This window comes from Lichenostomus cassidix, chromosome 7, assembly GCF_008360975.1.
Source record: "Lichenostomus cassidix isolate B80296 chromosome 7, HeHo_3.0, whole genome shotgun sequence".
NCBI classification, from domain to species: domain Eukaryota; kingdom Metazoa; phylum Chordata; class Aves; order Passeriformes; family Meliphagidae; genus Lichenostomus; species Lichenostomus cassidix.
The window spans coordinates 21442918-21469320 of NC_139488.1; the positions used below are offsets into that span (position 1 = coordinate 21442918).

Genomic DNA, 26403 nt, shown 5'->3' on the forward strand with positions numbered 1-26403 from the left:
AGCTGACACAGGATGTTACACAAAAGAAACAAAGTATTCAGAGATGTAAGTGTCAGAACATGCCAAAATGTTTTTCTGCATTATACAACAACTGGGCCTTATATTCAGTAGCTTCCATGACTTCAGGCTATAACCGAAATTTAAGCCCAAATTTAAGCGAAATTTAAGTCCTAAATAAACCTAAAATTATTTTAGTGAACTTTCCTTCATGCAAAAAAATAATTATGCTTTCTTCCTACAATGACAAAAATTTAAATTTCTTAGAGCAGAGGAATAAGGTGTTGTTGGTACCTTAGATTACGACAAAAAGTAGATATTTTTTCATAGTGGAAGTATTTATCAGTTTAGCTTTTTAACTGGTCCATTTTTCATATTCTCTGCTGTACATGAAAAACAATTAAAACAAATGTGTGCCCTCTTCAACTGAGATCAAGGGTAGAAAGAAAGCAATCTAGGAGGCAATTTAGGATTAATGACAGCTTTGAAACAGATATAGAAGCAATTAATATCTCGATGAACTGAAATTTGTACAAGCATCCAGTACAAACTTATGTCTGCTTATATTCCTGATGTTTCACTGGAAAAGTGTCTTGTATACATTCTCCAGTATTAGGAAGAAGAACTGACAAGAGATATTGTCTTAAAAAAAGACTGATGAGGTATCTTATAGAATATATTAATCCCGTTTCAAAGATCTTTGCAAAATGTGTGTCTTAATCATTATCATTTTTTGAAATGTAGAGTATTTATAGAAAGATACCTGATGAGGACCTCTGACGGTTGTTCCAGTAGCTTCTAAAGAAAAAATTGCTTCAGGTACACCCTGGTTTGTGTGCTTAGGTACAAATGTGAAACCATGGTCTGTTGTTTTCAAACATGGTTTGTCACGGGCATTTTCTATGGGCATCTTTGCATGATCTGGGGGGTTTGTTTTGTCAACAGTAGTTAAGCTTTCTAAAGCTGAGGTCATGAGATCAATGCCATGAGATTCAAATGATTTAGGTTCCAATTTGCTGAGGTTAACAGCACAGTCTCTGTGCTCCAGGTTAAAATGATGATCTTGAAGCATGTTTTCAGATATACCGGCACAAGGAACTGTTGGTTTTTCCTGAGTGCTCTGCAAGAAAGCAGAGTCATTGTCTGTAGGTGGAAACTTGACATTAAATTTAGAAAGTGATTCTACAGAGTTGTTGTCCTCATCTTGGCCCACTCCTCTTGGTGTGATAGATGTGATGCATGATGCACCTCTATTTATATCCTTTATAACCCGAGGCTTAAAAAGCTCTTCTGCTTGTTCATCAGTTTTATCAGTGCACTGTATCGGCATGGAAAACTGTATTTCTGCGAAGAAAGAATGAAGAAAATATTAAATAGTCCATTGAAATCTAGTTATTAAAAATGTGGTATTGGGGTATTTTTTTTTGTTCTTTCCCTGCTTTTTAAATTGTTATTTTTTTCTCTTTAAAATCAGATTGAGGTGTAGTTCTCTTTCACAATCATTAGTTCTGACATAAAAACTATCAGAACAGAAATAAAAGGAAATAATTCTGTACTAGAATTATATTTCTCTTTAATTTATGGCTGTAAGTGTTTTCATTTTATTGAAAATTATGTTGTCCCATACTCTTAACACATACTTGCATATTTACTGAAGTGTTCTGGCAGAAATAGAAGCTGGAACCCAAACCATTTCACACAGTGCCAAGAACATGCTAGGCACCATGAGCACGATTTTAGAAGGTATTCAGGTAGCAAACTCCTACTGGTTTCCAAATTAGTTAAATATTTAAACTGTCTAACTGTTCAGAAATGGGACCATATTTCCCCTTTGTTTTTAGAATTTACCTTTCATTTTTGGCACTATATTAACAAAAATGGTAATGGTTACTCCTAATCAGGTGAGAGAAAAACCTCAGTAAAAACTGATTGTACAGCAGCCTTCTGACATCAATCAGATGGTGTAGTAAAGTGGAACACAGAAGTAACAAATCAAACATAAATCTATATAGCCTTTGTCATGTATACCTTTACACACAGTTGACTTAGGCACTTCTTTTATCATCTGTATAGCTTATACCATGTATAGCTTTTCACACAGTTGAGTTAGGCACTTCTTTAGGGAAATCAAAACCATTCCGAAGTAAGTTGCCAAACACGCTTCCTCCAAAATTTCCACCCCCAACAATGAAGTTATTAGCATACAATCAGAATATCACAGTACAGTTCAGACAGAGCAATGTGAAGTTATAAGATACACGTCAGCACTTCATGTAACAAAACTTCAGTAATGGATGACCTAAATTAAAATCAAGTGCTGAAATCAGCTTCTTTTGCTTCAGCTGTGTGAGTTTGGCAGGTGTTTATTGAAATCATTTAAGAGTCTGATCCTACTATTAAAACCTAGTAGAGAACACCCATAGTAGCTTACATTATATTACAGGTAAGCATTAGCACAACTGGACATTCAGGATCTCTCATAGTTTCAACAAAAATCAAGCCATCCCATTGTGTTCAGGAAGTGTTGGATTAAGCTCTTGTCCCACATAACAAAACAATATCCAAAAGTCTGCACAAGGAAGTCTAGAAAATAAGTCCTCTCAGTCTCCTCAGTCCGGCAGTTTTCTTCTAACAGATATGGGGCTAGAGGCATTCATAGCAGATATCTTTTGAACTGACAGCTAAATTAAAAGCAAGCAAGTGCTGTCATTCACACAGTATGATGGGATATCACATGTAGTAAGTGCCTGCCTCTCACTCCAAGGGACAAAACAATTACAAGAGCCATTGATGTGATGACTGTCTTTTATAGCATGTGATTTGGAGCATTCGTCATAGAATGCCAAAACTGGCGGTGCGTTTTCTTGGTGAAATACTGAGCACCATGTGAACAGACTTGAAAAAGGCAGATGGTAAACAGTGGAAGTACTTCTATGTATGTGTAATTTGCAGTATTTTCAAATATAAAGCAAAGCTTTCAAACAGTTGAATCACAATAAGAGCTTAAGTATGATATTACCAGTTTCAGGTTCTGGCTTTATCCTAAATTTACTCAGTTGGTCTGTTTGTTCTCTGGCTAGCATACATATTCGATGACACTCTTCTTTCATGTCTTGGAAAATACTCTCTGGTGTCTCTCTGGAAGATCAAAATTGTAAATTAAAGAGTCAACCAATGCAGCTTGTTGTGACCTTTAATCTAGTCACACCCACAAACCAGAGAAAAACAATAGTATAAGCTACTTTTCTTGGATATCTTGTTCCTCAACATATGTATACATATTTTTGTTCTCAGTAAAAGCAAGCAGAAAAAAAGAAAAGAAAATGTTGTCAAAGAACTGTTTAGCCATATCATGCACATATATGTTTGAACACAGGAACTGACCCTGCAAGGACCACCCCCAAAAACCCAGCCTTTCGGGTATTTTGTGGAAGAGTTCATCTTTCCCAAAGGTATTGATTCTACCTCATTCTAGGGAAAATAAGATGCTGCCACTATGAACAGTAATTGTTTTCTGTTGTTGTCAGCGCACTTCAGACTGCAGAACAAGGAATACATAAGCATTTGTTACTGCTCTTTCCTTCTCTGTCTACCTGGCATTTTGGAGAGGAGTTTGTGAACTCATTCCCTCTGGTTTCATACAATATCATATGACTTTTCTTTTATTTTGAGGACTTTATTGTATTATATATTTTCCAGAGTATCATATGGGAATCTGATATTTAGTTATCTGCGCTGAGAATGGTAAAAATAGGTTATGCTGCTGTGAGTTTATTTGCCCAAGGGTAAATTTAGTTATTTAGTTACTAATGCATCCATAACATTCCACTGTGAAATTCTGATAAACTTGCTGAGTAATTTATATTTTTAAGCACAATATAATGGATTTATAAAATGAACTTCGAGGATGAAAAAGTGAAGTTGGATTTGTGCTCTCATTTGCATCTTTACATCAAAAGATCTCAAAAAGGATTTTCCTTTAATCCAGTGAATTGTTTTCCTTTTTTATTGCTTATTCATTTAGCATTTAGACTGTGTTCCTACTTCTGTTGTGTTTCTCTTTTTGAAGACACAAATAGAAAAGGAGTTAAAATTGCTACTGTTAACACATTCTGATGATTTTTCAGATGTTTTGATAAGTAAGAAATAAAAAAAGATTTAAGTTTCTAATTAGAACTTTAAAATATAGAAATTATTAGATGAAGCAGTCCTTATTTGCTTGACATTTGTGATACTAGTGTAAGATTACCAGTAATCTTACCAGTCACATACCTCTTTCCAAGAAAACAGTAAAGTAAGGGAGCTATTTGAGAGCAGGGAGACAGAAGACAGGTAAAGGTTTTTCATTTGTTACATATAAATCCAAAAGACAAACAAGTCTTTCTCACATTACAGTCTTATTTCCTCTCTTTCTTATCATAAAAGATAAGACTAAAGATGCATGTAGTTCACCTAGCCTATGTCTGGGAGTGGTCAAAAGCAGATGCCTAGGCAAGAGAATAAGAAGACAGCAAGAATTTATTATCCTTTCCATTAATACTCCCCTAAACTCACCTTAGAGAATCTTTTTATCTGACCTCAGCAAAGTTGTTAAAAGTGGCATTACTGCCTATCCTATGAAAAATGCAAACCTAAGATTTTGGTCAGTATTTTTCCAAAATCACTGTCAGAAGAGGAAATTTACTGCTTTTGACCCCTTAGTCATAGCAGGGGCTTGCTGGCTTCAGTTTACAGATAAACTTGGTTTCAAACTCTCTCATTTAGGATGGATCAGACCAAGAATTATTTCTTCGTGCTGACTATCAGACCTCTTCCTGGCAGCACAGCAGGCTCCTCTGCTGTGCTGTCATCAGTTAATCCATTATGGCTGTACATTCCTGTCCTGAAGAGTTAATGCAAGGCAGTTGGTGCTTATCCAAACCCCAGCACTAACATCCACTACTGCTTCCCAGAGCTAACATCCTGCTGAACCAAGTGGCTATCTTTCTTCCTCCCAACTTATCCTTGCATACTTGTAAAGCCCCAGCTAAAATTCACATAGTTGCTGGTTCTATTACCTTCCCACATTAGCTCTTTGACCTTTGATGCTCCCCCCTCCTGCCTCCCTGCCCAGCCAGTTAAGGAATTGTATAGAAAAGAGGGGAATAGCTGGCCTTGCTTAATTGCAGAAAAGACAAAAGCAAATTTGAAAAATGCTGCAGAAGTATTTACCTTTCAAGCATAGGTGAAATATCAGAGATCCCTAGACATAATTCAGGCTTATCTTGAACAACTTTCTTACTTTTCACCTTGAAGTAGAATATGAAAATATTGAGCATGTTAGCATATTAATTTTGCGCTTCACCTTGATATGAATAAAAACGTCATGGGGTCCTTCACCTAGTCCTGTTGAAAGCTCTCAAAGCATTCTCAAAATGACAAAAGCAGTTTGTGTGAAATTCCTAGCTCCTTTTAGTTTAACTTATCAACTTAGTGTGGCATTTCTCTGCTCATACTCCCTTGACAGGGAACCAGTTCTAAGACTATTGCTCGATTGTAATTCTTTTTCAGTCATGTATAAGATAAGGTTCTGTCTTTTGTGTAAGCTTGTTATCCAGCTATTTTAGCTCTTAAAAATCAATTTATTCACTGAAAATTTCAATGAACACATTGGAAGCTAATATGTCAGGAGTTCTAGCAGTTTTTAAAATAAGTTATTAACTTTGACTACCACCGTGTGGTTCACTCCAGTATTACATAGTTTTACATCTGCCAGGCATTAAGGGAAGTTTTCATAATAACCAGTCATTAAGCTGCAGTTCCACTAGAGCTACATTACCAGATGGCCTGGGTAGTTCATATGTGCTCCAAGTCAGACACGAACTTGAGCATGCTTGCCAAATCAGCTGATTTCAAAGATGTATAAGCTTAGAAATCTGTATAAGCTGATACATTGCTTATGACCACAGATCCACAGCCTACAGGTGTGTCTTACCCGTAGGGCTGCAACTGCAGCTCCTGTAGATGTGTTTTGCTGCCTTACACCCAACAACATGGGATACAAGTGCTTGCCTCAGTAAATTAAGCAATGCTCAGGAAGTCTAACAGCAACAAGTTACGTGTTGCTGTGCTCCTACTCTTACCTGTGCTCAATTTAAATTAACAAATTAGCTAATATCACTAAATTAACAAGGTAGCTGATATGTGTATACATGGTTAGATTGACATCAGTGACTGCACTCTAGCTATCCCACAAGGACAGACTACTACCCTGGATGCTATTCTGTAATAAAAATAGGGTGGCATAAAAATGAAAAAAATCAACTCAGTCTTGGTGAAAACTTCCAACTGAAAATCATAAACCAGAAATGCTAATCTGGAGTTTGAAATATGAAAACATGAAAATTTTAAAGACATACCATAAAATAATTAACAAATACAAACCAACCAATATGTATTTAATGGTGTTCCTTATGTGCTTTATACACTTTGACAATTTCCCAGTAATTATAGAATGCTGAAATTTAAAATAAGTTTATTAGAACAATTAGTATGAATTCCAAACATCTTATGTTTGAAAGATGTGTTAATTTATAAATGTTTGTCTTTTTATCTCTACTTGATTTGTTATCTTACCTCCCTTTTATACGTTGGCATCTGTACACCCTTTTGTGCTTCATTTAAAAAATGCAATTTGCTTTCCAGATTTCTTATTTTATCATCTTGATTGGAAATAATAGATAACAGCTTCCTTTCCTTTTGATTGCTTTTGTCCTCCAGTTGCTTCAATTTCATGCTCTCACTGTCTAACTGTTCCTAAAAAATAATTTTAGAAACACCAGTACAATTAATAAATTGAGGCTTGTGGAATATCACTATTCAGCAGTCTATAATAAGATAAATTTAGGTTTAGTAAAGGTCAGTCTGGTTTATTACATTATCAATTTTCAATTGATAGTAAAGACCTTCTACCACTACACATAGATGTAACTGGTCAGAGGTGATTACTCATAATAGCTGTATCTTCTGAACTTCTGAAAGTCATATTAGTGTTTGAACAAAATAAAGATTCAGTTCACTTACTGTATAATTTACATTAACATTTTATGTATAATATTTTGCATATATTATACATTAAATAGTATTTAATTAATTGCAATCTTATACCATTTTGAAGATGGTGATAATTCTGCAAATCGAGCAAACCCAAGAACACAATCACACGATCACAGGATCATGTTCTGTGATTCACTCTTCAAATTCTGACAGGCTCAGTGCCATGACAGCTTCCCTGGAGAGCCTGTTCAGTGACCAACAACCCTCGCAGTGAAGGACCCTTTCCTACTGTCCAACTTGAACTTCCCCTGAGGTAATTTCATTCTGTTGCCTCATGTCCTGTCGCTGGTCACCGGAGAGAGGAGAGCAGCACCTCCCCATCCACTGCTGCCCTTGAGGGGGTTGTCAGCTGAGAGGAGGTTACCCTTGAGCCTTCTCTTTTCCAGGCTCAACAAACAAGTGACCTCAGCTGCTCTTCCTAAATCTAGCCCTTGAAACCTTTCACCATCTTGGTCACCCTACTCTGGACATGCTCTAGTAGTCTGATGTCCTTGTGGCACCCAGAACTGCACACAGTGCTCGAGGTGGGGCTGCCCCAGTGCAGAGCAGAGCAGGGCATTCCCCTCCCTGGCCTGGCTGGCAATGCTGTCCCTGATGCCCCCCAGGACACAGTTGGCCATTCTGGCTGCCAAGGCACACTGTTGACTCCTATCAACTTGTCATCAGCCCAAACTCTTTCTGCAGGGCTGCTCTCCAGCCTCTCATCCTCCAATTTTTATGTATAACCAGGACGGTATTGCAAATATTTCTGTTCTATAAAGATTTGTGGAATAAAAAGCACTGGTTGGTCTCACTTTATTGATCCATCTAGTAATTCATGGAACTTTTAACTATCTGGGATTTTTGTGAAATAAAAAAGAAAGTAACAAACAGTTTTTTTAATATGCTCAAAGACAGTAGTTGCAAAAATTTTCAAGGAACAATCCACAGTTAAAAACTACTGCTATGATAACCTTATCATTGTTAGTTTATGAAATCTAGAGAAACACTGATCTAGTGTCACAAAAGGTGTCCCCAAGCCCCATGACTGTCTCTGCAAGAGAAGTAAGCCTAAAGGGTTAACTCGTCAAGAAGAATATTTGAACTGCAGTCAAATATTCTGCAGGCAGGTATGGAAAGATGAAGAAGAAAGAAGCAACTAAGTGCTTTTTCAAGATCTTTTGTTTGATTTTGAAATGGAACCTAAATAGGGTGACGTTGTGCGTTGGGAGAATAGCTAGGTAAGGGTTACTCTGCCAGACAAGGACAGCCATGCTCGGATAGGTCCAGAGCTGGTTTACCAAGACACCAGCTGGCTAAGCATGGGTGTGCATACATGCAGCTGACACAACTGTTTAGCCTCAAAAAGTTATACTGGCTGGATAAAAAAGAAAAATCTGCAGAAAAATAGCTTTGAAGGCATTGATTTATAGTCTAAATTATGACTTTGAATAGCAAATCCTCAGTAAGAGCTTCAGTGCAACTCTGGACTTGGGTGATATCTTAGGGATCCAGATTAAGCCTCTTCTGCTCAGTGACTTCGAAACATTGTCTAAAAATAGCATGTTTCAATCCCAGCAAAATTCCTTAATCCTAACCCTTCTATGCTTTGCATTTCTGACAGGTCAAATTCAATTTCCCATTTAAAAAAGCTAAGGGGATACAGCTTATCCTGTATTTTCCTTTACCATTATTTGCTGAAAATCCAAACACCTATGAAAAAGCTTTCATCAAAATAACACTTGCCCTTGAAGAACAATTGTATCTTAAGGACACTAAAATAACTCACTGAGCCTGTGATACAGCATAATTTATCTCTTTGAGACTATTACAGCTCCAATTCACATGTGGGCTTTCAAAAGCCTTCAGATAACTGGAGGCCCTGCAGTAATAGCCAGTAGTTCTCTTCCATTTCTTCTACATCTGCAGGAAGTGAGGACAAGATGTAAGCAAGGAGGGAAAAAAGCCACATGACAAGAGCCATGCAAGGTTACAATAAAGACTTAGCAGTACATACTGATGGAAATCATCATTCTTGTGCACCATCAAGATACCAGGAAAACCACTGGAGAAACAATTACACCTTTTGGGATCTTTCAACAGTACAACCCTTCATAGTCTGATGATTTTAAGTTTCCAATACTGTGTCTGGTGGTTTGCAATGATGTGGTAACCCTTATAAACAGGCATTAGCTTCATAAACTTAGTAAGCTTTATAAACTTTATAAATATGTCACACAGGTGATACCTGCTCAGTTAAGTATTTGGCAACACAATGGATCTTTTAAGCACGCTAGTATTAGCTGCCAGCAAAGTAGTTAAATATGTATTATGAACAGATCAGTATCTTTTCTTTTGCAGAGTCTTTATAGGATCAGAGAATGACTGAAGTTGGAAGGGATTTCAAAGGTTCTCTAGCTTCTAATCAAATCAAGTCTGATCAGGCTACTCAGTTTGGTCTTGAATTTCCCAAGGATGGAGGCTGCACAACCTCTCTGGGCAACCTTTTCCAATGCCTGGCTGTCCTCATGGTGAAGTGTTTTCCCCTGTGTTCAGTCTGAACCTTTCCTGTGTCATCTGCCCATTGTATCTTACCCTCTTGCCATGCCCCACCCTAGAGAGCCTAGCTCTATCTGCCTGATAACCTGAATGTAGGTATGGGAATGCTGTTAGCTTCCCCTGAAACCACCTCTTCTCCAGGCTGGACAAGTGCAGTTTCCACAGCTTCTCATGGGCTATGTACTCAAGCCTCCACTTATCTCAGTGGGGCTTCTTCTGAACTCACTGCAGTTTGTCAGTGTTTTTCCTCTACTGGAGGTCCCTAAACCCAATATAGTAGATGCAGTCCAGTGAATGCTGAACAGAGGGAGATACTCACTTCCCTGGGTGTGCTAGCTGTGCTCCTGTTAATACAACACAGGAAGCTGTTGCCCTTCTTTTCTGCCAGGACACACTCCTGGCTCATGCTCAGCTTGCTGTCTAACAAGATCCCAGCTCCTTTCCAGTAGAGCTGCTGTCCCCAGACTGCACTGCAGCAAAGGCAGGTCCTTTAATTTTTCCCTGAAGTGTGCTATAATGGCTGTTTCAGTGGCTTCCTAAAACAAACAAATGGTCAGGTTGTTTCAAGGAAAAACACAATTCAACTGATGAACTGTAAGTGGTCTCAAGGAATATTAACTGTGACTTTTAACAGTTTCCCCACAAACTCTTCTCTATTATTGGGTAGAGATAGATTAAACAGATGAAGCAATGGGAGAAAAGGCTATCAATACCAGAATTTCTTATATCTTATATTAAGGCCTAATCCTACTGCATACATCATACCAGCAGCAAAGAACAGCTAAATGCACAAAATTATCAGCCAGCAAAAAATCCAGTACAGCTTTCTTTGCATTAAGGACAGGAAACAAAGTGACACTAGAGAAGCTGTTATGGACTGGAATATGTAACTCTACAAGACTGTTGCAGTAGCTGCTCTTAGTTATGTAAGTCATTTTAGCACCATAATTTAGAACATAAAGATGGCTACCATACATCCGCCATTCCTCTGCTTATGTCCTGCACAAAAAAGAAGACCTAAACATTTATTGCAGGATGAACAGTTTTGTATAACATATGCATCATTCCTTCCGGACACAAAGTTTCCTCCACGTTTTCATGGGACAAGACACTCTGATGAACAAATTCCACACAGTGTTTAATACTGAGATTCTTGAACCAGCAAAAAGGGATCATGAGCATGTTTTCTTGTCACAGGCATTGACTTTAGCTTCATGTCTTATTGAGTTGACAAGAATTCTGATGTCTGACTGTACTAAAAAGTAGAAGCTTGACATGTCTAAGGTTTTTGTTTGCTGCACAGCTTTGGCTCTGAGACAGTAGCTGGATCCAAATTCTTCCCACTTGACAAAATTTAGCCAAGGTCTCAAAACCAGGCAACAATATAGGTCCCTTTGGTCTTCTCAAGCAGAGGGCTGAAAAATTTTGGTACTCTTGTATATAGTTTGGTACTGACCACCATGCCAATCTGGTCCACTCACCTCTTTCAGTGAAGACAAATGTGAACAAAAAAAAAATCTTAAAACATTTTATGACACATAGGCAACAGAACTTGAAAACAGCATTTAAAATACAGAAGTTTGGTCACCTACTAGAAAAAATTAAAATGATAGCCCCTCCCTCATTTTATACCTCTGGAAGTTAAGCTCTAATCATGCACCTATTACAGTCAATTCAGGATTTCTATTAACTTTACAGCAGGACAGAATACAGGCCACTGAAAAATCCCACTGGACTTAGCAAATGACAGTTTCAAAAGGTATCAGTAAACCCAGGCACCTCCAGCCACGGGAGAGACACTGAATTTCAAGGACACGGTAGAGGACACTGGCTGTAGGACTAGTTTATTTGATTTAGAGCAGAATGTAGATAGAATATGATTAGAAAAGTGCAGGCTTTCAAATAGAATATTTGAACTTCAGATTTCAGTACCTGAAAAAGCCAATACTTTATTGAATTAGGTACAAGAAAACTATACTGGGTCAGTGACAGGATGATGGATTTTCAGTCTAAGAGGTGTCAAAATGTGACATCTGGGGCGAAAAAAAAGTGCAAGAAAACAGGAGACATGCATGATACATCCATTAATAAATTCCCAGATCTTTGCTGTAATAGTTTCTATGTATTTATTAACTCTCAACAGATGTCTTTTCCATCGAGTTGTCCAATTTTCCCTTGAAGCATGAATTCCACTGGCTGACTACTGTGGGGTTTTTTTTATTCAATAAAATGAGAACTTGTGTAGAGAGACTGCTGTGTATCTTCACTCATAGCCATGAATGGCATGGCCAAGACACAGCCAGAGCTAACAGAAGTGTGTGTGCCTCGGCTGTGCTATCTGGACATTTTTGTATCACCCTTGCCTGATTAGTGCAAGTTTACTAGACACAATACCAAACATTAGAGTCCTCCTTGCATCGGACAGATGGTGCAAATATATCCCCTTGCCTCTGCAGAAGGCAGCCTTTGTCCAGTTAAACATGTTTTCCTCAAGATCCATGCTTTTTCCCAGCAACAGGAACATAGAATAGGCTGGGTCAACCCAAATTTGCATGGGTTTAAATATCTATACATCCCCTCTGAAAAGACCTTATTTGAATAGCAATGTGCCTGGGTTTAAATGCAGATAGACTTATATAGTTGATTCTGCAAGAGGATATTTCAGAAATATTTCTGTTCATGGAACAGAAGCAGCAAAATCCAGATAAAATACCTGTTGCTGAAAGGTAACTGCAGTAACTGGCAAAATCCAGATAAAATACCTGTTGCTGAGAGGTAACTGCAGTAACTGGCAACACAAAACAAATATGCAGATAAATAAAATAACCTACATTCCATTAGGAAAATAGCTCCTGAAATAATGACTCCAGCTTCTCCTGCATTGCCTATAATCTCCTGTATAGATCACATAATTTCAGTGTCATGTTCCCCATAAGAAGAACAGATAACACAGCTTTCTTTCATTTCTAGCTCATTATATGACTAAGTTGCTTTAAACAATTTTCTTTAGTAAGCATTCAGAAACAAGAGTATGAAATATTAGAGTTGGTCAGATCTTCATGTGCAACTGTAAGACATAATTTTTATCCACCTCAAGACAGTGAGCTCCAAAAATAGGCAAATATGTTCCATCCAAGAATTAACCCTTCAGCTGTGTTTTAATCCAAGTAAGTGAAAAGATTAAGAAAGAAATGACATCTTATTATTACAGATTCTAGTGTAGAAAAATTATATAAGGACTTTCTTTTAAATAGAAAAGGAGCATATATAAATATTTGCGGACAATATGTTTACAACATTTGCAAAGGCTTAGTCTCATATAAGATTCCTTGAGGATAATTAAGCAAGCACCAGTAATCCAATCAAATTACTTTTTGATTAACATTTCTGATAAAAAATGTGTTTCTGAGAATTTAGCATAATTAATTTGTTTGTAGCATAGGAAAGAAAACCTGAAATTGATTCTTTTTAATTCTAATGCCTGATTTCTCACAAGGGTCTTTTTACGACCCTTACAGAGTCTCTGCTATGGAGCTATGGAGATTCACATTCAAAAATAAGAGACTTTATGTTATAAGATAGTTGTCAAAAGCATCAGTGAGATGATTTACGATAAGAACAACGCAACTTTGTGCATCTCTGTCACTGTCTTTTCTCAATACGTAAAATCCATTTCCCAGCTATTCTGCGCTATTACTTTACTCTTATTCCTGTTATACTCAATAGGCTGTAGTGAAAATCTTAATGTTACTTCAGTGAGGAGAGGCAAAAGACACATCATCTTAGCAGTGGCTATTTAAAAAACCCAAACAAATCAGCATCTCTGGAGCAATGGATCATTCACTTTCCACTCCACCACTTTTTGAGTGCAGAGTCCCCATTTCTTGCAAAAATACAGAGACCATTTGCAATGTGAAATGCTCTTGTGAGAAAGAAAAAGCCCTTTTTTGGGTTTTGGCAAGTTAATAAATAAGCAACTAAGTTCCTGCTTTATGATCAAAACTGTTCTAGGGAGCTTGATGGCCAAACAGAGATTTCACTGGGAAGGACTGAAGATAATGCTTAGTGCACCTAAAAAGGCTGCAGGGGCACAACACTCATGCACTTCACATGCAGTTCAAAGGCACCAGTAAAAATCTCACTTATCTTTTAGGTTTTCACAGTATAATCACAGCACAAAGTGAACTTACGTTAAACATACTGCAGGTGACATACCTTTAAGTGTTTTTCTCTTTGCTTTGCTATGTTCAGTTTTTCAGAGAGCTGGATGAAAGTTAAGTTGGATGTTTCGATGTCTTCATGCATCAGAATGTAAGGATGCGCATTGCCTTAAATTAAAAAAAAAAAAAAGCAACTGACTTTCACTACATTTTTCACAGCCAGCTTCTAAGTACAAGAAAAATTAAAAGAAGCTAGACTTACATTAACTTCTTTATGTTCTTTGAGCAAGCCTTCATATGAAACAAGCAAGAGAACTCAAATTCTGTGCTTAGAGACAATGCAAGACTAAATCGGCAATAAAGAAATGTACATGTACTCTTAAAAATAAAAGTCAGCCACTTTGCTAGTATTTATGAAAACCAGGAGTGTTAGGCTAGTGTGAATAAATATTTAATGAGCATGGCAGATTAACACATGGTTACTTTGACTCTTTTCTCTTATTTGTGTAATACAGTCAAACAGTGAAAAATTATCCATCAATGACTATTTCATTTGAAAGAGAATTACCTGCTTATAAAGCTCTAGTTATGCAATATGATTAGCATCACAAGATTCATCTCATATAAAAGACATATAATCATAGCACTCACATCTAGAACAACCCAAGATAAACTTCTTAACAGATACGTGTAAAATTAATTACGTGACAATTTTTAAAAATTGTGAACTATTTGAACCTATATTTTCATAACTTTTATTGGCTTCAGTGTAAGCAGGTTCTACCTCTAAAGAAAATCTCACAATTTCTTGAAGAGGATAAAGAGAGACCCCAGAAGTGTTGGATTTTATAAATAGATCTTGAAACAGCACATTTGTGTTAACTCTCACATTCACAGGAAAGTATGATACTCATTTGAAATATGTATATTGTAAAAACTGAAGCAACAAAGTCAGAAGTATTCATCAGTGCAACACAGCATAAAAAGCAATAATGTGCAAACTGGAGTACATACCTCTATTAGCATTCTGAGCAGCCAACTGTGAATTCAGTTCTGCAATAATGCTGTTTTGAAGCTCTATCTTTTCCTGCTGTTCACGTATTTGCTGCATGTAGTTTTCTGTCTGCAAATATAATTTAATTAGCATTAATCTTTCTCTGTTTTGACTAGGGGTCTCCTATTTGGCATATAAAAAGCAGCTCTGATTTTTAAAGATAACTGTGGTTGTGGTCCTCTGTGTAAAAACCTTTGCCAAGTCCATCTTTTTGGGACTGTACAGATTAGAAAAGGTATTATAGGAAATAAACCCTGAGTTTTAATAACTTTCAGCTGTGGCAGTTGTAAAGGGTAACTTTTAGGTTAGGATTCTTCATTTACAGACAGAATACATCATGCTTAAAATTAAAATTTTCATATTCTTCAGAATGCTTGTCAGTTAGCTTATCTACAGAAAGAAGTAATTTCCACCCCCCCATATTTTCTAACGAATTATATAAAAATAGGCTTTTAAAAAGAAAGATTTCAAATGGAAAACAACAACATTGTTTATTCCATACAACGGATATTCTGTAAATCATTTTGACTGCCTGTGAACAGTTTTTTCCATTTCTTTGAACGTAGTGGACTTGTTTTTCTAACCTAATGGGGCTGGGGAGGATGGTAAGCAAAAAACCCCATCCTTTGTCTCCAATACTACAACTCATGCTATAACAGGCCACATAGACTCCTCTAACAATACTGCTTGTATTTCACCAGACTGTATAAATTTTGCTAGACAGTCCATTAATTGAATGAATGGCCAGTTGGCAGGAAGATGCTAATATTCAAAATTACTATTTCATTAGCACATGCCTAATGCTGCAGTTACAGCAGTGCTAAAAACAAGCAAGAAAACTTGTGAAATCCCAACAAGAAAACTTTCAGGAATGCACTGAATTTTTCTGATATTAGGAATATGTCTATTACTGAACAGGTCACCACGTGTCACCATCTGGGACAAGACTCAGCATTGTTTACATGTCTGTTCATAGTTTATCCATAGTGCTATCTACTTCTCAAGTCTCAGCCAGGTTTAAATTCCATACCCTCCTCCTGTCCGCTGTGTTTGTCTGTAAAGCAGGCAGGAAAAAAATCTACAAGAAAAATTTATTTTAAAAGGCCAGGTAGTAGTTGTACTATGAGAGAGTTTTTTTGTTGGGTTTAAAAAAAAAAAAAGAGAAAAAAAAGAGTGATCAAAGAGCAGTACACTCCAGCAGCTATAAGAGACCTCATGAAGCAGAAAAATCACTGAGAACCAAATTGAAAATGTACAACAGCAATGTCTTGTCAACACTTCTGTACAGAGCACAGACATGACAGCTAAAACAGACAGAAGAGAAGATGCTTTTGACAGCCAGTGTGCACAAATTATTCCTTGAGTCAGATGGCAGCAACAAGTTACCAACTAGAAGATCTGCATGACAACCAACCATCCATCTGTATCAAACACCATCTGGCCGAGATGACTCTGGCTTCTGTGTGCTTGACATGGCTCCCAGCTCTAGAGACTGGCAAAACAAGTGGCCTATCGGTAACTTAAGTAGTAAACTGTTAACAACAGCATGGTGGACAATCCAACAGTGCGTGGAGGCCACACAATGAACAGAGGAAGTAACTAGAGTAAAGCACTGTACAAAGGTCATTCAAAAACCAGGAGTTTGGTTTAAAAAGCCAGCAACACAAATTTAAAAACCCAAGTAATTTTAGTATCAATTCTTCTTGAAAAAATACTTTTGTTCTCTTTTGAAATCATAAAATTCAATGACTGAAAGTTTGATTAGGACAAAGATTTAAACTAGTAGTAATCCTTTATGAAAAGCTTAGATTTTTAATTTCTGAACCAGTGAAAACACAGAGAGCAATCTTGCAAGCATGTAGTTCACTTAGCACTGATGATCTCACACTTCTCTGCTTTTCTTGCATAGACCTTAGAAGGACTATCTGATCTTGTAATCGATGCCTTGTTTCTTGGTCAGAAGATTTCTTTCACGTACTTTTAGATGATTCAGGAGTATTAACTTAACTGGCTTTCCTTCAAATAGTTAATAGTTCATCCTAAGAGACAGAATTTAAAAGATCCCTAAACATTCAAAAATGTCTTGCCTTTAGTTAATTAGTTGCAATTTCAGCACAAAATCACACTACTTATGCTTGTTATGTATAGAAACCTCTACAGATTTACACCAGCACTGCTGCAAGACTATGAATAGAGACAGACTGCACAGTGGATGACTGCACTCATGACTGACTTGAATGTGTTCTGTGATGCCTTGGCTAGTTTATTTTGCCATGCAAGGAGATGGCAATATTGGTTCCAGATATCAGAATATTCTCTATTAAATCCTTCCCTGCTTCCAATTCTACTACTGCTCCATAACTTGACATGGAACATGGTTCATCAGGCCCTGAACAAAGTCCCAGCCTACCAATTCTACTAAGTATCAGAAAGTTCTGTAGCACCAAAAACATTCAAATCTTCCTGTAGCAGAGGTTCCATTGCCGGGCAGAATATGCATGATAAAATGACTGTGACAAAGCCCTAACCTGATAGCTTTGCAATATGCTGTCCTACTTGAGAAGTTCTAGAGGAGTTTTGACTGAACTAATGTTTTCTGCAACAGACTAAGTAAAAATTCAAAGGTGCTTCTTGCTGGTCAGAATGCCTTCAAAATCTTTTACTTCACAATTGAAGAATAAATGTACAGGCTATTATTTTTAAAAGAGGAATATTTATTCTAGCAACTTTCAGGTACATTTAAAAAAACTGTTTAAGCTATTTATATTAATAATATAAAATAATTTTTAAGAATGCAAATTAAATTTCAAAAAGTACTTCACTGAAGTTAGGTAAATTTCATATATATATAGTGCTGTTTATATTAGAAGTCTTCATTAATTGCCCAAAACAGACAACACTTTTCCAACCTTTAAAACTAATAAAAAACCCCAAAAATTCAAGGTCAAAAAACGGAAACTCATTTACTAAATTCAAAGCCTAATGAATTACTCTGCAGTGTACTGGCATGGTTTCATAATGGCAATTTCCAACTTTAACAGATGCACTAAATGGTGCATAGCTAAAGTATCTTCATGTACTACCATCCTCCATGGGGGAAGGATGGCTTTAAAGATAGAACTCAGATCCCAACACTTACTTTTTGCTGTAATTCTTTCACAGCATGGTCCCTATCCATGCACGCTTGTCGATATGCTTCGTAAGCTTTGTTAAGCTGCTCTCCAATGTTTTTGTCCATAATTCCCAATGTTGTTTCATCACTGGAAAGATGGTCAAGTTAGCAGACCTGAAAAGTAATCAGAAGAAAAAAGAGAGAACACTAAGAAGCAGTAGTATGTAACTAAAAACATATATAGCATGACTTGTACCACTATTGTATTCAAGTAATACGTGCAGTGTGTTTAGCATAGAATGTGTAAATGTATATGTAGTTACAGTGTTTAAGACTGACACTTAAAATTGGCACAGATCACCAGTTACCTGATTTTATGTGATCTCCAAAAGTTTAATGTTTGCATAACTATGAAATTAAGACAGCATTAACTAACAAAACTAAATTCAGCTTTTGGCATTGTGCAGAAAAATGACACTATGAAAAGCCAGTGTCCATACAGGAGAGAGAGGAGTCCGGCAATTTTAGTCAGATGAAGAGAGAGAGTCATAAGACTGCGGGGTTTTCTCTCTCAAGGTGTTGGAGGACGCAGCCTCCTTTTATCCCAAACTCCTGGCCTCATGTTGCCCTCTTCCTTTCCCCATTGGCTGAGGTACTAGGAAGGTACAGCCTTCCTAAACTACCTACCACATATTCCCCCCTTGACCTCATCATCTTCCCCCAAAGTTCAGAAACTCAGGCTTGTGGGGCCCATTTGTCTAATCCAGGAGTCAAACTATCTGGGCTCTGTAACAAACCAGAGGCTTGAAGTTGGTAGAGACATTAAACCTCATTTCAAAGACGTTAATACCCATACCTTCACCCGTGGAATTGTTTGTAAAGACATTAGCACACATCTTTCCTATCAGCATTAAGAAATAAAAAGATAAAAACTCAATTAGGTCATACAAACCTATCCTATTCCATGCCAAACTTGAAAATGTCAACACAAGCTACCCTACAAGGCGAGTTAAAACCTCTTTTATCTAAAAATCAATAATGCTAACCAGTATGAATTATCAAGACTTGGACCTTTTCACACAATATTATGAACTTTTTACACTTTGTGTACAATTTCAGTGACACTTCCAAAAGTACAGCTTATGAACTTTGACACATAAGACTACAACACTATTAAATGTCACAGACTCTAATTTCAAGAACTTTGCAAAGACAGGTCATTTTTTACAGCTTCTATAGTAATATATGATACTAATTTTAAGATCAAAATTTAGCATAAATACAGCAGAGAACAAGTTAGTGAAGTCTCACTCCCCCCCCCCCAAAAAAAAAAGAAGAAAATCATCTCTCCTAGTATTTAAAGCAGTGTGGACTATCAGTATCATCTCTCACTATCTTCTGGGACTATGCATGAACCACAAATACTACTAAAGAAAGTGGTGCAGTCACATGAGGATAAGCCAAGCAAGAAGAGAATGAGGATAACTTGCCTTGGACCCTGCTCAAAATTCCGAAGCCTGAAGCTTGAAGATTTTGTTAACATTTCCTTGCTTTTGAGTATCTTCCTTATCTTAGGGCTTGAATACAGAAATGTGGCCTGACCTTTCTAGAATGTTCAACAGACTACTGTGTGGACAAATTTTATTTTTTGTCCTGCAAATTTTATTTTACCAATGTGTTCCTACAGGAAAAGCGACTGTATCTCAACTCTGACATGGCTGTACTTTAACAGCAGGAAAGTGAATTCTTTAATAACTTGGAATCTTTTAGGGATCATTTGATGTGACAAGTGTTACTGAAATCCAAGTTGATAAGTTTTTCATAAAAGGACTGCATTGTTTCATATGAAAGGGTTTGTTTTGACTTGTTTTGTTTTCCTAAACGAGGTTCAGTCATTTATAATCTCAGTCTGTGCATACTGTCTCAAAGCATTGTTAGTAACACAGGCTATTTCATCCACCTCCTTCCTTCTCCAAATGCTATTCCTTTACTAAATGGAATATTCATTCTCATACCTGGGTCACAACTTTAACTAAATGGGGTAGGCTTTCTTTCAGTCAAATGAAGGACTGTTCTATGTAGTTCAGTGAATAAAATCAGACATTACATCTGCCTTTGGGGACAGATGCTAGACTGCAGAGGACACTGTTATTGCTGAAAGTGACTGAGAGTGACTAAAAGGGTATTCTCACATTCTTTAAAAGCTTGCAAAGTTTGCATCAGTATTGATTTTGTACTCTTCTGAAATCCTCCACTGTTAACACTTTACCTAGTAAATGGCATGTCCTGTACTGTCCCTGAAAGGGAACTTCAAAAAATGAGTGCAATGAGATTTAAGAAATTATGTTAAGCTTCTAATGGAGGAAATAGGGCTCAGCTCCATGTGACTCAGAGTTAACAGAAAATGAAGATTAATTTAATTTCATGAATTCAAATTCAAACCTCCATTTGAAAAACAGTATTTAAAATTTATACCAAATGTTCCCAGTCTCAGTAAATTACTCATTTATTGAGACTGGGAACATTAACAAAGAGTACTACTGTCATCTGGACTAATGGTATCAAAAGTAATTGATCCAACAGCAGAACTGTAGCACTGCACCTGATTTTCTACTTTGTATGCAAAACCAATTTACTGGTAGCTCCCTAAAATTCAGACTCCATGCAGTAAGAAAGGGTCAGTGAAAATCAGTATCAGTGACAATTTAAGATGGCATTGTAACTAGAAGAATTTGTCCTATATTTGCCCCATACCCTAGACATTCATTTTTTCTTTGACCTTGCCCCTTCCTTTCTTCCAGCACAAGCAACCTTAATGTAAACCATATCAGCAAATCAATCTAGTGTAAAACTAAATACAAAATGTACTTTTGCTGCATTAGTTTTAATGCAGATCAGATCCACAGATCATTTCAGATGGCACAGTAACACAAGGAAGCCTGCACAGGAACAGGAAACATCAGCAACAGGCAGAAACACAAGGAAGCCTGCACAGGAACAGGAAACATCGGCAACAGGCAGACAGAACTCCTGTGTTCAACAACAGCACTGGCTTCGAATTGTAACATGAAGTCACAGTTATGTAACAGTGTCACAAGTCTGCACTGCCACTGAGAAGGATAGGCTGGCCTTCCCCCATCTCTGGCCGGGTATTTTTGCTGCTTACTGGTACTGCTATTAGTATTTCTATGCTACACAGTTGAGTATGCCAAAGTAGCTCCCTACTTCCTCAAAAAAGCATCAACAAACCCCCTAAAAAAAACAACCTCGAAATTAAAACTGGAGCTAGCTCACTGCAAGGCTGCTGGAGCACTACTACCAGCACAAGGAGGCAGTGGGAACATGCGACTAGCCGTGGGCAGGACTGCCGCAGTCTAGATTTAGATTGGATTAAACTACTCTGTAGTCACACCCTGGATTGCCTGCTGCTGGAATAAATAACTGCTTCTTATGTTATCTGTCTCATATCCAGAACTCCTTGCAGTTAGAAAAACTGGCTCATTTTCCTGCTTCTCCTCCATAGGCATCAATATTTATCAGGGAATTTGCCAACTGTTCCTTGTCATTTACCCTTCTCCCTGCATCCAACTTGGGAGGAAAAAAACCTCCTCTGAACAGCCCTAAAAAACCCCCCTGAAAACCAACAAACTAAAAAACCTCAACCCAAATATCCCTGCTATTTTAATCAGCTATGCTTAGTTATGCTGTATCCAAACAGAAACTGGAACATAATTCAGCCCAAAGCTGACAACCCTGATCTTTAGCAACTTACATTCTGGATATTCATTAGATCCTAACGACTTTCACAATCATTAACAGCAAATGTAGACAGCGGAGATGCAGCATTACAAAATGCTGCATTTATTCTAATAGGGCTAGAACTAGAGGAAGAGATTACTTCCAGAGGTTGTCCTGCAAATGAGAATACCTGTGACTGCTGTGCTGCTGGAGCTATGGCAGTGAGAACTGGAATTTCATATTGGAGTAAAGATTTGAACACTGGATAACCACTGGGTACTGCAAATGTTGTAAAACAAACTTTTAAGTAAACAAACCAAATGAAACCTGCAGATTATCTTAAAATACTTCCTTGAAATCAGAAACATTTTGCTCATAAAGGTGGGGGAAAAAAAGGAACAATAATATGCATTTTCTGAGGCAATATCAAAAAGGCTCCAACACAAAGATCAGCAACATATTTCTGCTGCAATCCTAGCTCCACAGTGCACTAGTTTTCATACTAGTTTTCATACTGCCTCAGAAAACAGCTTAAATTTTAAAAAAAGTTTTAGCTAATCATGTGTATATACACATTAATTCATAATACCAATTCCTACCTCTCATAGGTTCATGAGAGATGAGAACACAGATGCCATCCAGCTGCAAGTACTTCTCTACATATTTCTGCTTTCAAAACAGATTTTTTGGTTGAACTACTTTGTAAGTTACACTACCATCTTCTTGGGAACTGGAAACCTGTTGAGGTAATCATTTGTGAGAGACTGAGAGCTCACTGAACCTTCCTTCTGTTAAGTTTTTTTCCCTTATTTTTTCTGAGTAGAAAAACGCAATTCCTGCTTTGCCCGACTGCGGGACGCGTCGCTAGCACAGCAGGAGCCCCTCAGGGCACAGCAGGTCCCGGCTGGACAGCCCCTGTGCGCTCAGGGCTGGGGACGGTGATTCCCGCAGCGCTGGGCTTCGCTCCCCGCCTCTTCCTGCCCCTGCGCTCGCCCCCCGGCCATGGCCTGCCGCCAGCGAGCCCGCCGATCCCGTCCCCGGCTCCCCGCTCCCGGAGCGCCTCCGCACGCAAGCGACGCGCCCCCGGCCCCGCTCCCGAGCCGGGCCGAGCGGCAGCCCGGGGGCAGCGGCAGCCCCGGCAGCGAGGGGCGGAAGCGCAGCCCGGGAGCGCCCGGTCCGCACTCCGGCCCCGGCCGAGCCCCGCCGCTCCCGCGGGAGGGCGAGGAGCGCCTGGGTGCCAAAGCCACTCGGACTTACGAGCGCCTCACGGAGCCCGCGGCCGCTCCCGGCACAGGGCGCTCGCTCCTGCCCGGGCGCCTTAACCCAGGAACCAGAACCGACTTCCTGCCGTGCCTCTCCCCGCCCTGTGACGGGGTGCTGCCCGCGCCGGCCGCGGGTCGGGGCAGGGCAGGGCAGGGCAGGGCAGGGCAGCAGCCGCCGGACGCGCCGGGTTCGCGCGATGGCACCTTCCTCGTCCGCCCCACCCCGAGCAAGGATGGGAGCCTGTCCGCTCGGCTCCGGCTGTCGTGCGCTGCCTCTTCTGCCTGGCTGCAGAAGACCTCTCGAGCAGGGTCTGTGCTGCTCCCGACTTCCACACCCCTCTCCTATTTCTGTCTTTCCATGACTTAGAGTGATTCGTAAATAACAATAGTCACATTTGTTATATACTTTTCATGCTCAGGTAGTTTCTGTCTGAAGGGACTGTTGTAAGTTACTACAGTGGCGTTTTCCCCCGCTGCATTTATTGCATGCAGGCAATGAATTTTATGGGTAAGAATATAATGGATTTAAACACAGTTTTAATTTTGCTACTGCTACAAGTCCTTCTTTCTTTAGGTCACACGTAAAACTTTTTTTCCTGAAGGTGTGTAGGAGGATGGGCGCTGATGGGAGAACATGAGGCGTTTGTTACATGCTTGCCCAGGATCCCGTCACAGAGCCAGCAGCAGAGAAGCACTACAGATTTTGAATTAATCCCGGCCGTCTCTGAACCCCAGTGAACATATCCAGGCAGCCAAGCTGTGGTGTTTCTGCTGCTAGGGCAGAGCTTTTCCCTTTGCCAATCACAGATCAGAACCTGCATTCCAGCTGTCATAACCCACCTATCCCGGGTGCCTGCCCTTGGAAGTCTGAGGAATGAGCTCAAACATTGCCACAGAAAAAGTAGCCAGGTGTTGCTCTCTGTGCTCTTTTGAAGATGATTTCCATTATGATTTATCTTTCCTGCTATGTCTTTAGCAACTCTTTTGGTCTGTTCTGGCCTGTACGAAGGGTAAAGAGACTTTCAGGCAGACAGCTTAATGAGCCTATAAATGTACTTCCTGTTTGGCCACTTTTAAGCATTTCAGGTGAGGTCCTAATGAACTATTAAGGTTCAGAGGGAGTTTGCTCTTTCAACGTTTCCAAGAAAGGGGCATTCAATTTCCTTTTTCAGAGACAGTGTTTGAGATAACCAAGTTAAGTTTTCGTTCAATCAGGTTTTAAGAATATAAAGTAGGGTGTGGGCAAAAAAGACTATAGTTTCCTTTAATTCTACATGTTACGTTTTTATTCAGTCTTCGCAAGTAGTTATGCAGTTAAAATTCTAATGCATATCTCAGCTGAAATAAAACCCGCATTTCTTAAATTCAGATCCATATATGCAACATAATTTAACTGATGCTATATTTAAAAAGGGATAATGTACAGAAAAGTACAAGTGGGTGTTATCTGATGATGATATCTGATGATGCATCAACTAAGATTATGGCTACCTGAATTCAAAAAGAGCCATAACATGTGTACCAGCTCTGAAACACTATTAAAGTCTAGAAATGTACTTAATGAAAATTTGCTGTCAAGGACTCAAACTCAGCAGAGCAAAACTGGCAACCATCAACAAACATGACTTTTCAAATCACATACATTAACCTCAGTGCTTTATCAGTAATATTCCTTCACAGTAAAGCACAAGAGAAGTTGTTCTTTCCTCTGTCTTCATTATTTAGTGCCTTCTTGCTTTATATTTCCTCCCCCAATACAATAAGGTGTATATTACAAGCTTTACAGTAACCCATCTTGATATTCTTAGATTCCTCCAACCTTTGAATAAATTAAATAGAAGAAAATAAAAATACCCATGAAAATAATACAAAACCTCTATTTCATAGCTAACTTGATCTCTGACTTTGATCTTTTAGAGTGTTTTTCTGCTTTACAGTCAATTACTTAATTACTTTTTGTTCTTTTCTTCCTCATCTTTCTTTCTTTTTCTTTGTTTTTCTGCTTCCTCCTCTTCTGTTTCTGTATTCCCTTCCATACAGCTATTCCAGGAACAACTTTCTATATTTCTGCCCCACATCAATATTTCACAATTTTATTTCACTGTCAAGGCAGGATTGCTTTCCTGTATGTAGTCCTCACAAGGTAGCTGGAAAGAAGATGCATATGTCGGTGTATTTAAAAATTATTTAAGATTTTTGGAGTTTACTAATCTTAAAAACAGTTGCAAACCACATAACTAGGGTTCAGTAGTGGTGGTGAAGAGCTTCTTGTTTTTTACTATTTTATTTCACTTTGTCTTCAGAGTCAGACAAAGTCTTATTTTGACTACGTATGCTTAGAAAGTCAGGGTGGGGTTTTTTGTTGTTATTGGGAGGGGGTTTGGTTTTTTTCTTGGTGCTTGGGAATTAGCAAGTTGATACTTTTTTCATTGCGAATATTCAGGTTTACTCTCAGTGGGTCAAGCAGCCTATTTAAAAGCTATATCTATCATCTATATGCAGTTTGCTGTTTGACATTGCTTTCTGAAATGGTATTTTAACAGGAATTTTCCTTAGTCTGTGCTGATGTGTTAACACTGTGCTCGTTGGTTACACTGCGCGGTCTCAGGAGGAACTCACTGCTTTCAGGGGAGGCTGGTGCTGGAGCAGCTGACAAAAGGCTGTAGCTCATCAAAGGTTTCACCTGATTGCTTTGTATCATTTTGAAAGCTTATAAATGCAAATTGGCTTCTAACAGAAAGAGGTTAAAATGTTTCTTGCAAGTTGTTAATGTAGCCATTCGTTTAGACACTAGGTGGCTCACGTAAGATGTTAAACCTTTTCCAGGACTTAGAAACTGTGGTCCCAAAGGAGTGTGCTGGGTGCTGAAAGAGTCTCTGCTCCTCTGTGCTGTTTTGCGGTTCTTTTAATCGGTCGTTGCTGCTTTAACTGAACAAAAAGCGTGTTTTGATCTCGAAACGCCTTTCCTGGTCAGAAAATGAGAACTGTGGATTAATTAAGACCAAATGTTGTTGTTCCTTAATGTGAATGAAATGCGAGGCTGATTATTTTTTCCCCACATCAGGAGTAGTTACTTGATGAGCCTGTGTAAACGTTAGTATGTAATTTGTCCATAGGTTGTAACAGACAAAGCCTGGGTTTAGAAATTAAAGGATATTTAATCAAAATGCAGAGATACAGATTAAGAGCTCTATAAGGAACATAAAGGTAGTGTCTGATACTTTTTCTGTGTATCTGAATGCTGAAGTTGATAGGTGTAATTTGCTCATTGTCTTTACAAAGAGTAGGAGCAAAAAGTTTGGATTTTCATACCTCTGGTAACAGTATAAGAAATCTTTATGTTGCCTGGAGGAGTGTCGACAGGATTATGAAATGTGGTTTTGTACTTCAGTACTTCTTATGACTAATATTATCTGGGAACTTCCACTGAGAAATACCCAACTGAAG

General features: G+C 38.4%; 1 protein-coding gene across 5 annotated transcripts in view; it reads right to left on the reverse strand.

Annotated features, from left to right (window-relative positions):
* TANK (TRAF family member associated NFKB activator) overlaps positions 1-23091 on the reverse strand; it is a 28132-nt gene extending 5041 nt beyond the window's left edge. The window contains exons 1-9 of one of the 5 annotated variants that reach the window (XM_085066644.1): positions 22952-23091; positions 22294-22432; positions 17984-18130; positions 14805-14913; positions 13846-13958; positions 6613-6792; positions 5209-5285; positions 3017-3135; positions 761-1341 (exon numbers count right to left, since the gene is read on the reverse strand). In XM_085066644.1, coding sequence (XP_084922770.1) covers positions 761-1341; positions 3017-3135; positions 5209-5285; positions 6613-6792; positions 13846-13958; positions 14805-14913; positions 17984-18082 — 1278 coding nt within the window. In that variant the 5' untranslated portion in view covers positions 18083-18130; positions 22294-22432; positions 22952-23091. Of the gene's footprint in view, positions 1-760; positions 1342-3016; positions 3136-5208; positions 5286-6612; positions 6793-9949; positions 10146-13845; positions 13959-14804; positions 14914-16755; positions 16884-17983; positions 18131-22293; positions 22433-22951 lie in introns of those variants that run through there. The other 4 variants (XM_085066645.1, XM_085066646.1, XM_085066647.1 and 1 more) reach the window with 4 other exon arrangements.
* Between the last annotated feature and the right edge of the window lie 3312 nt (positions 23092-26403).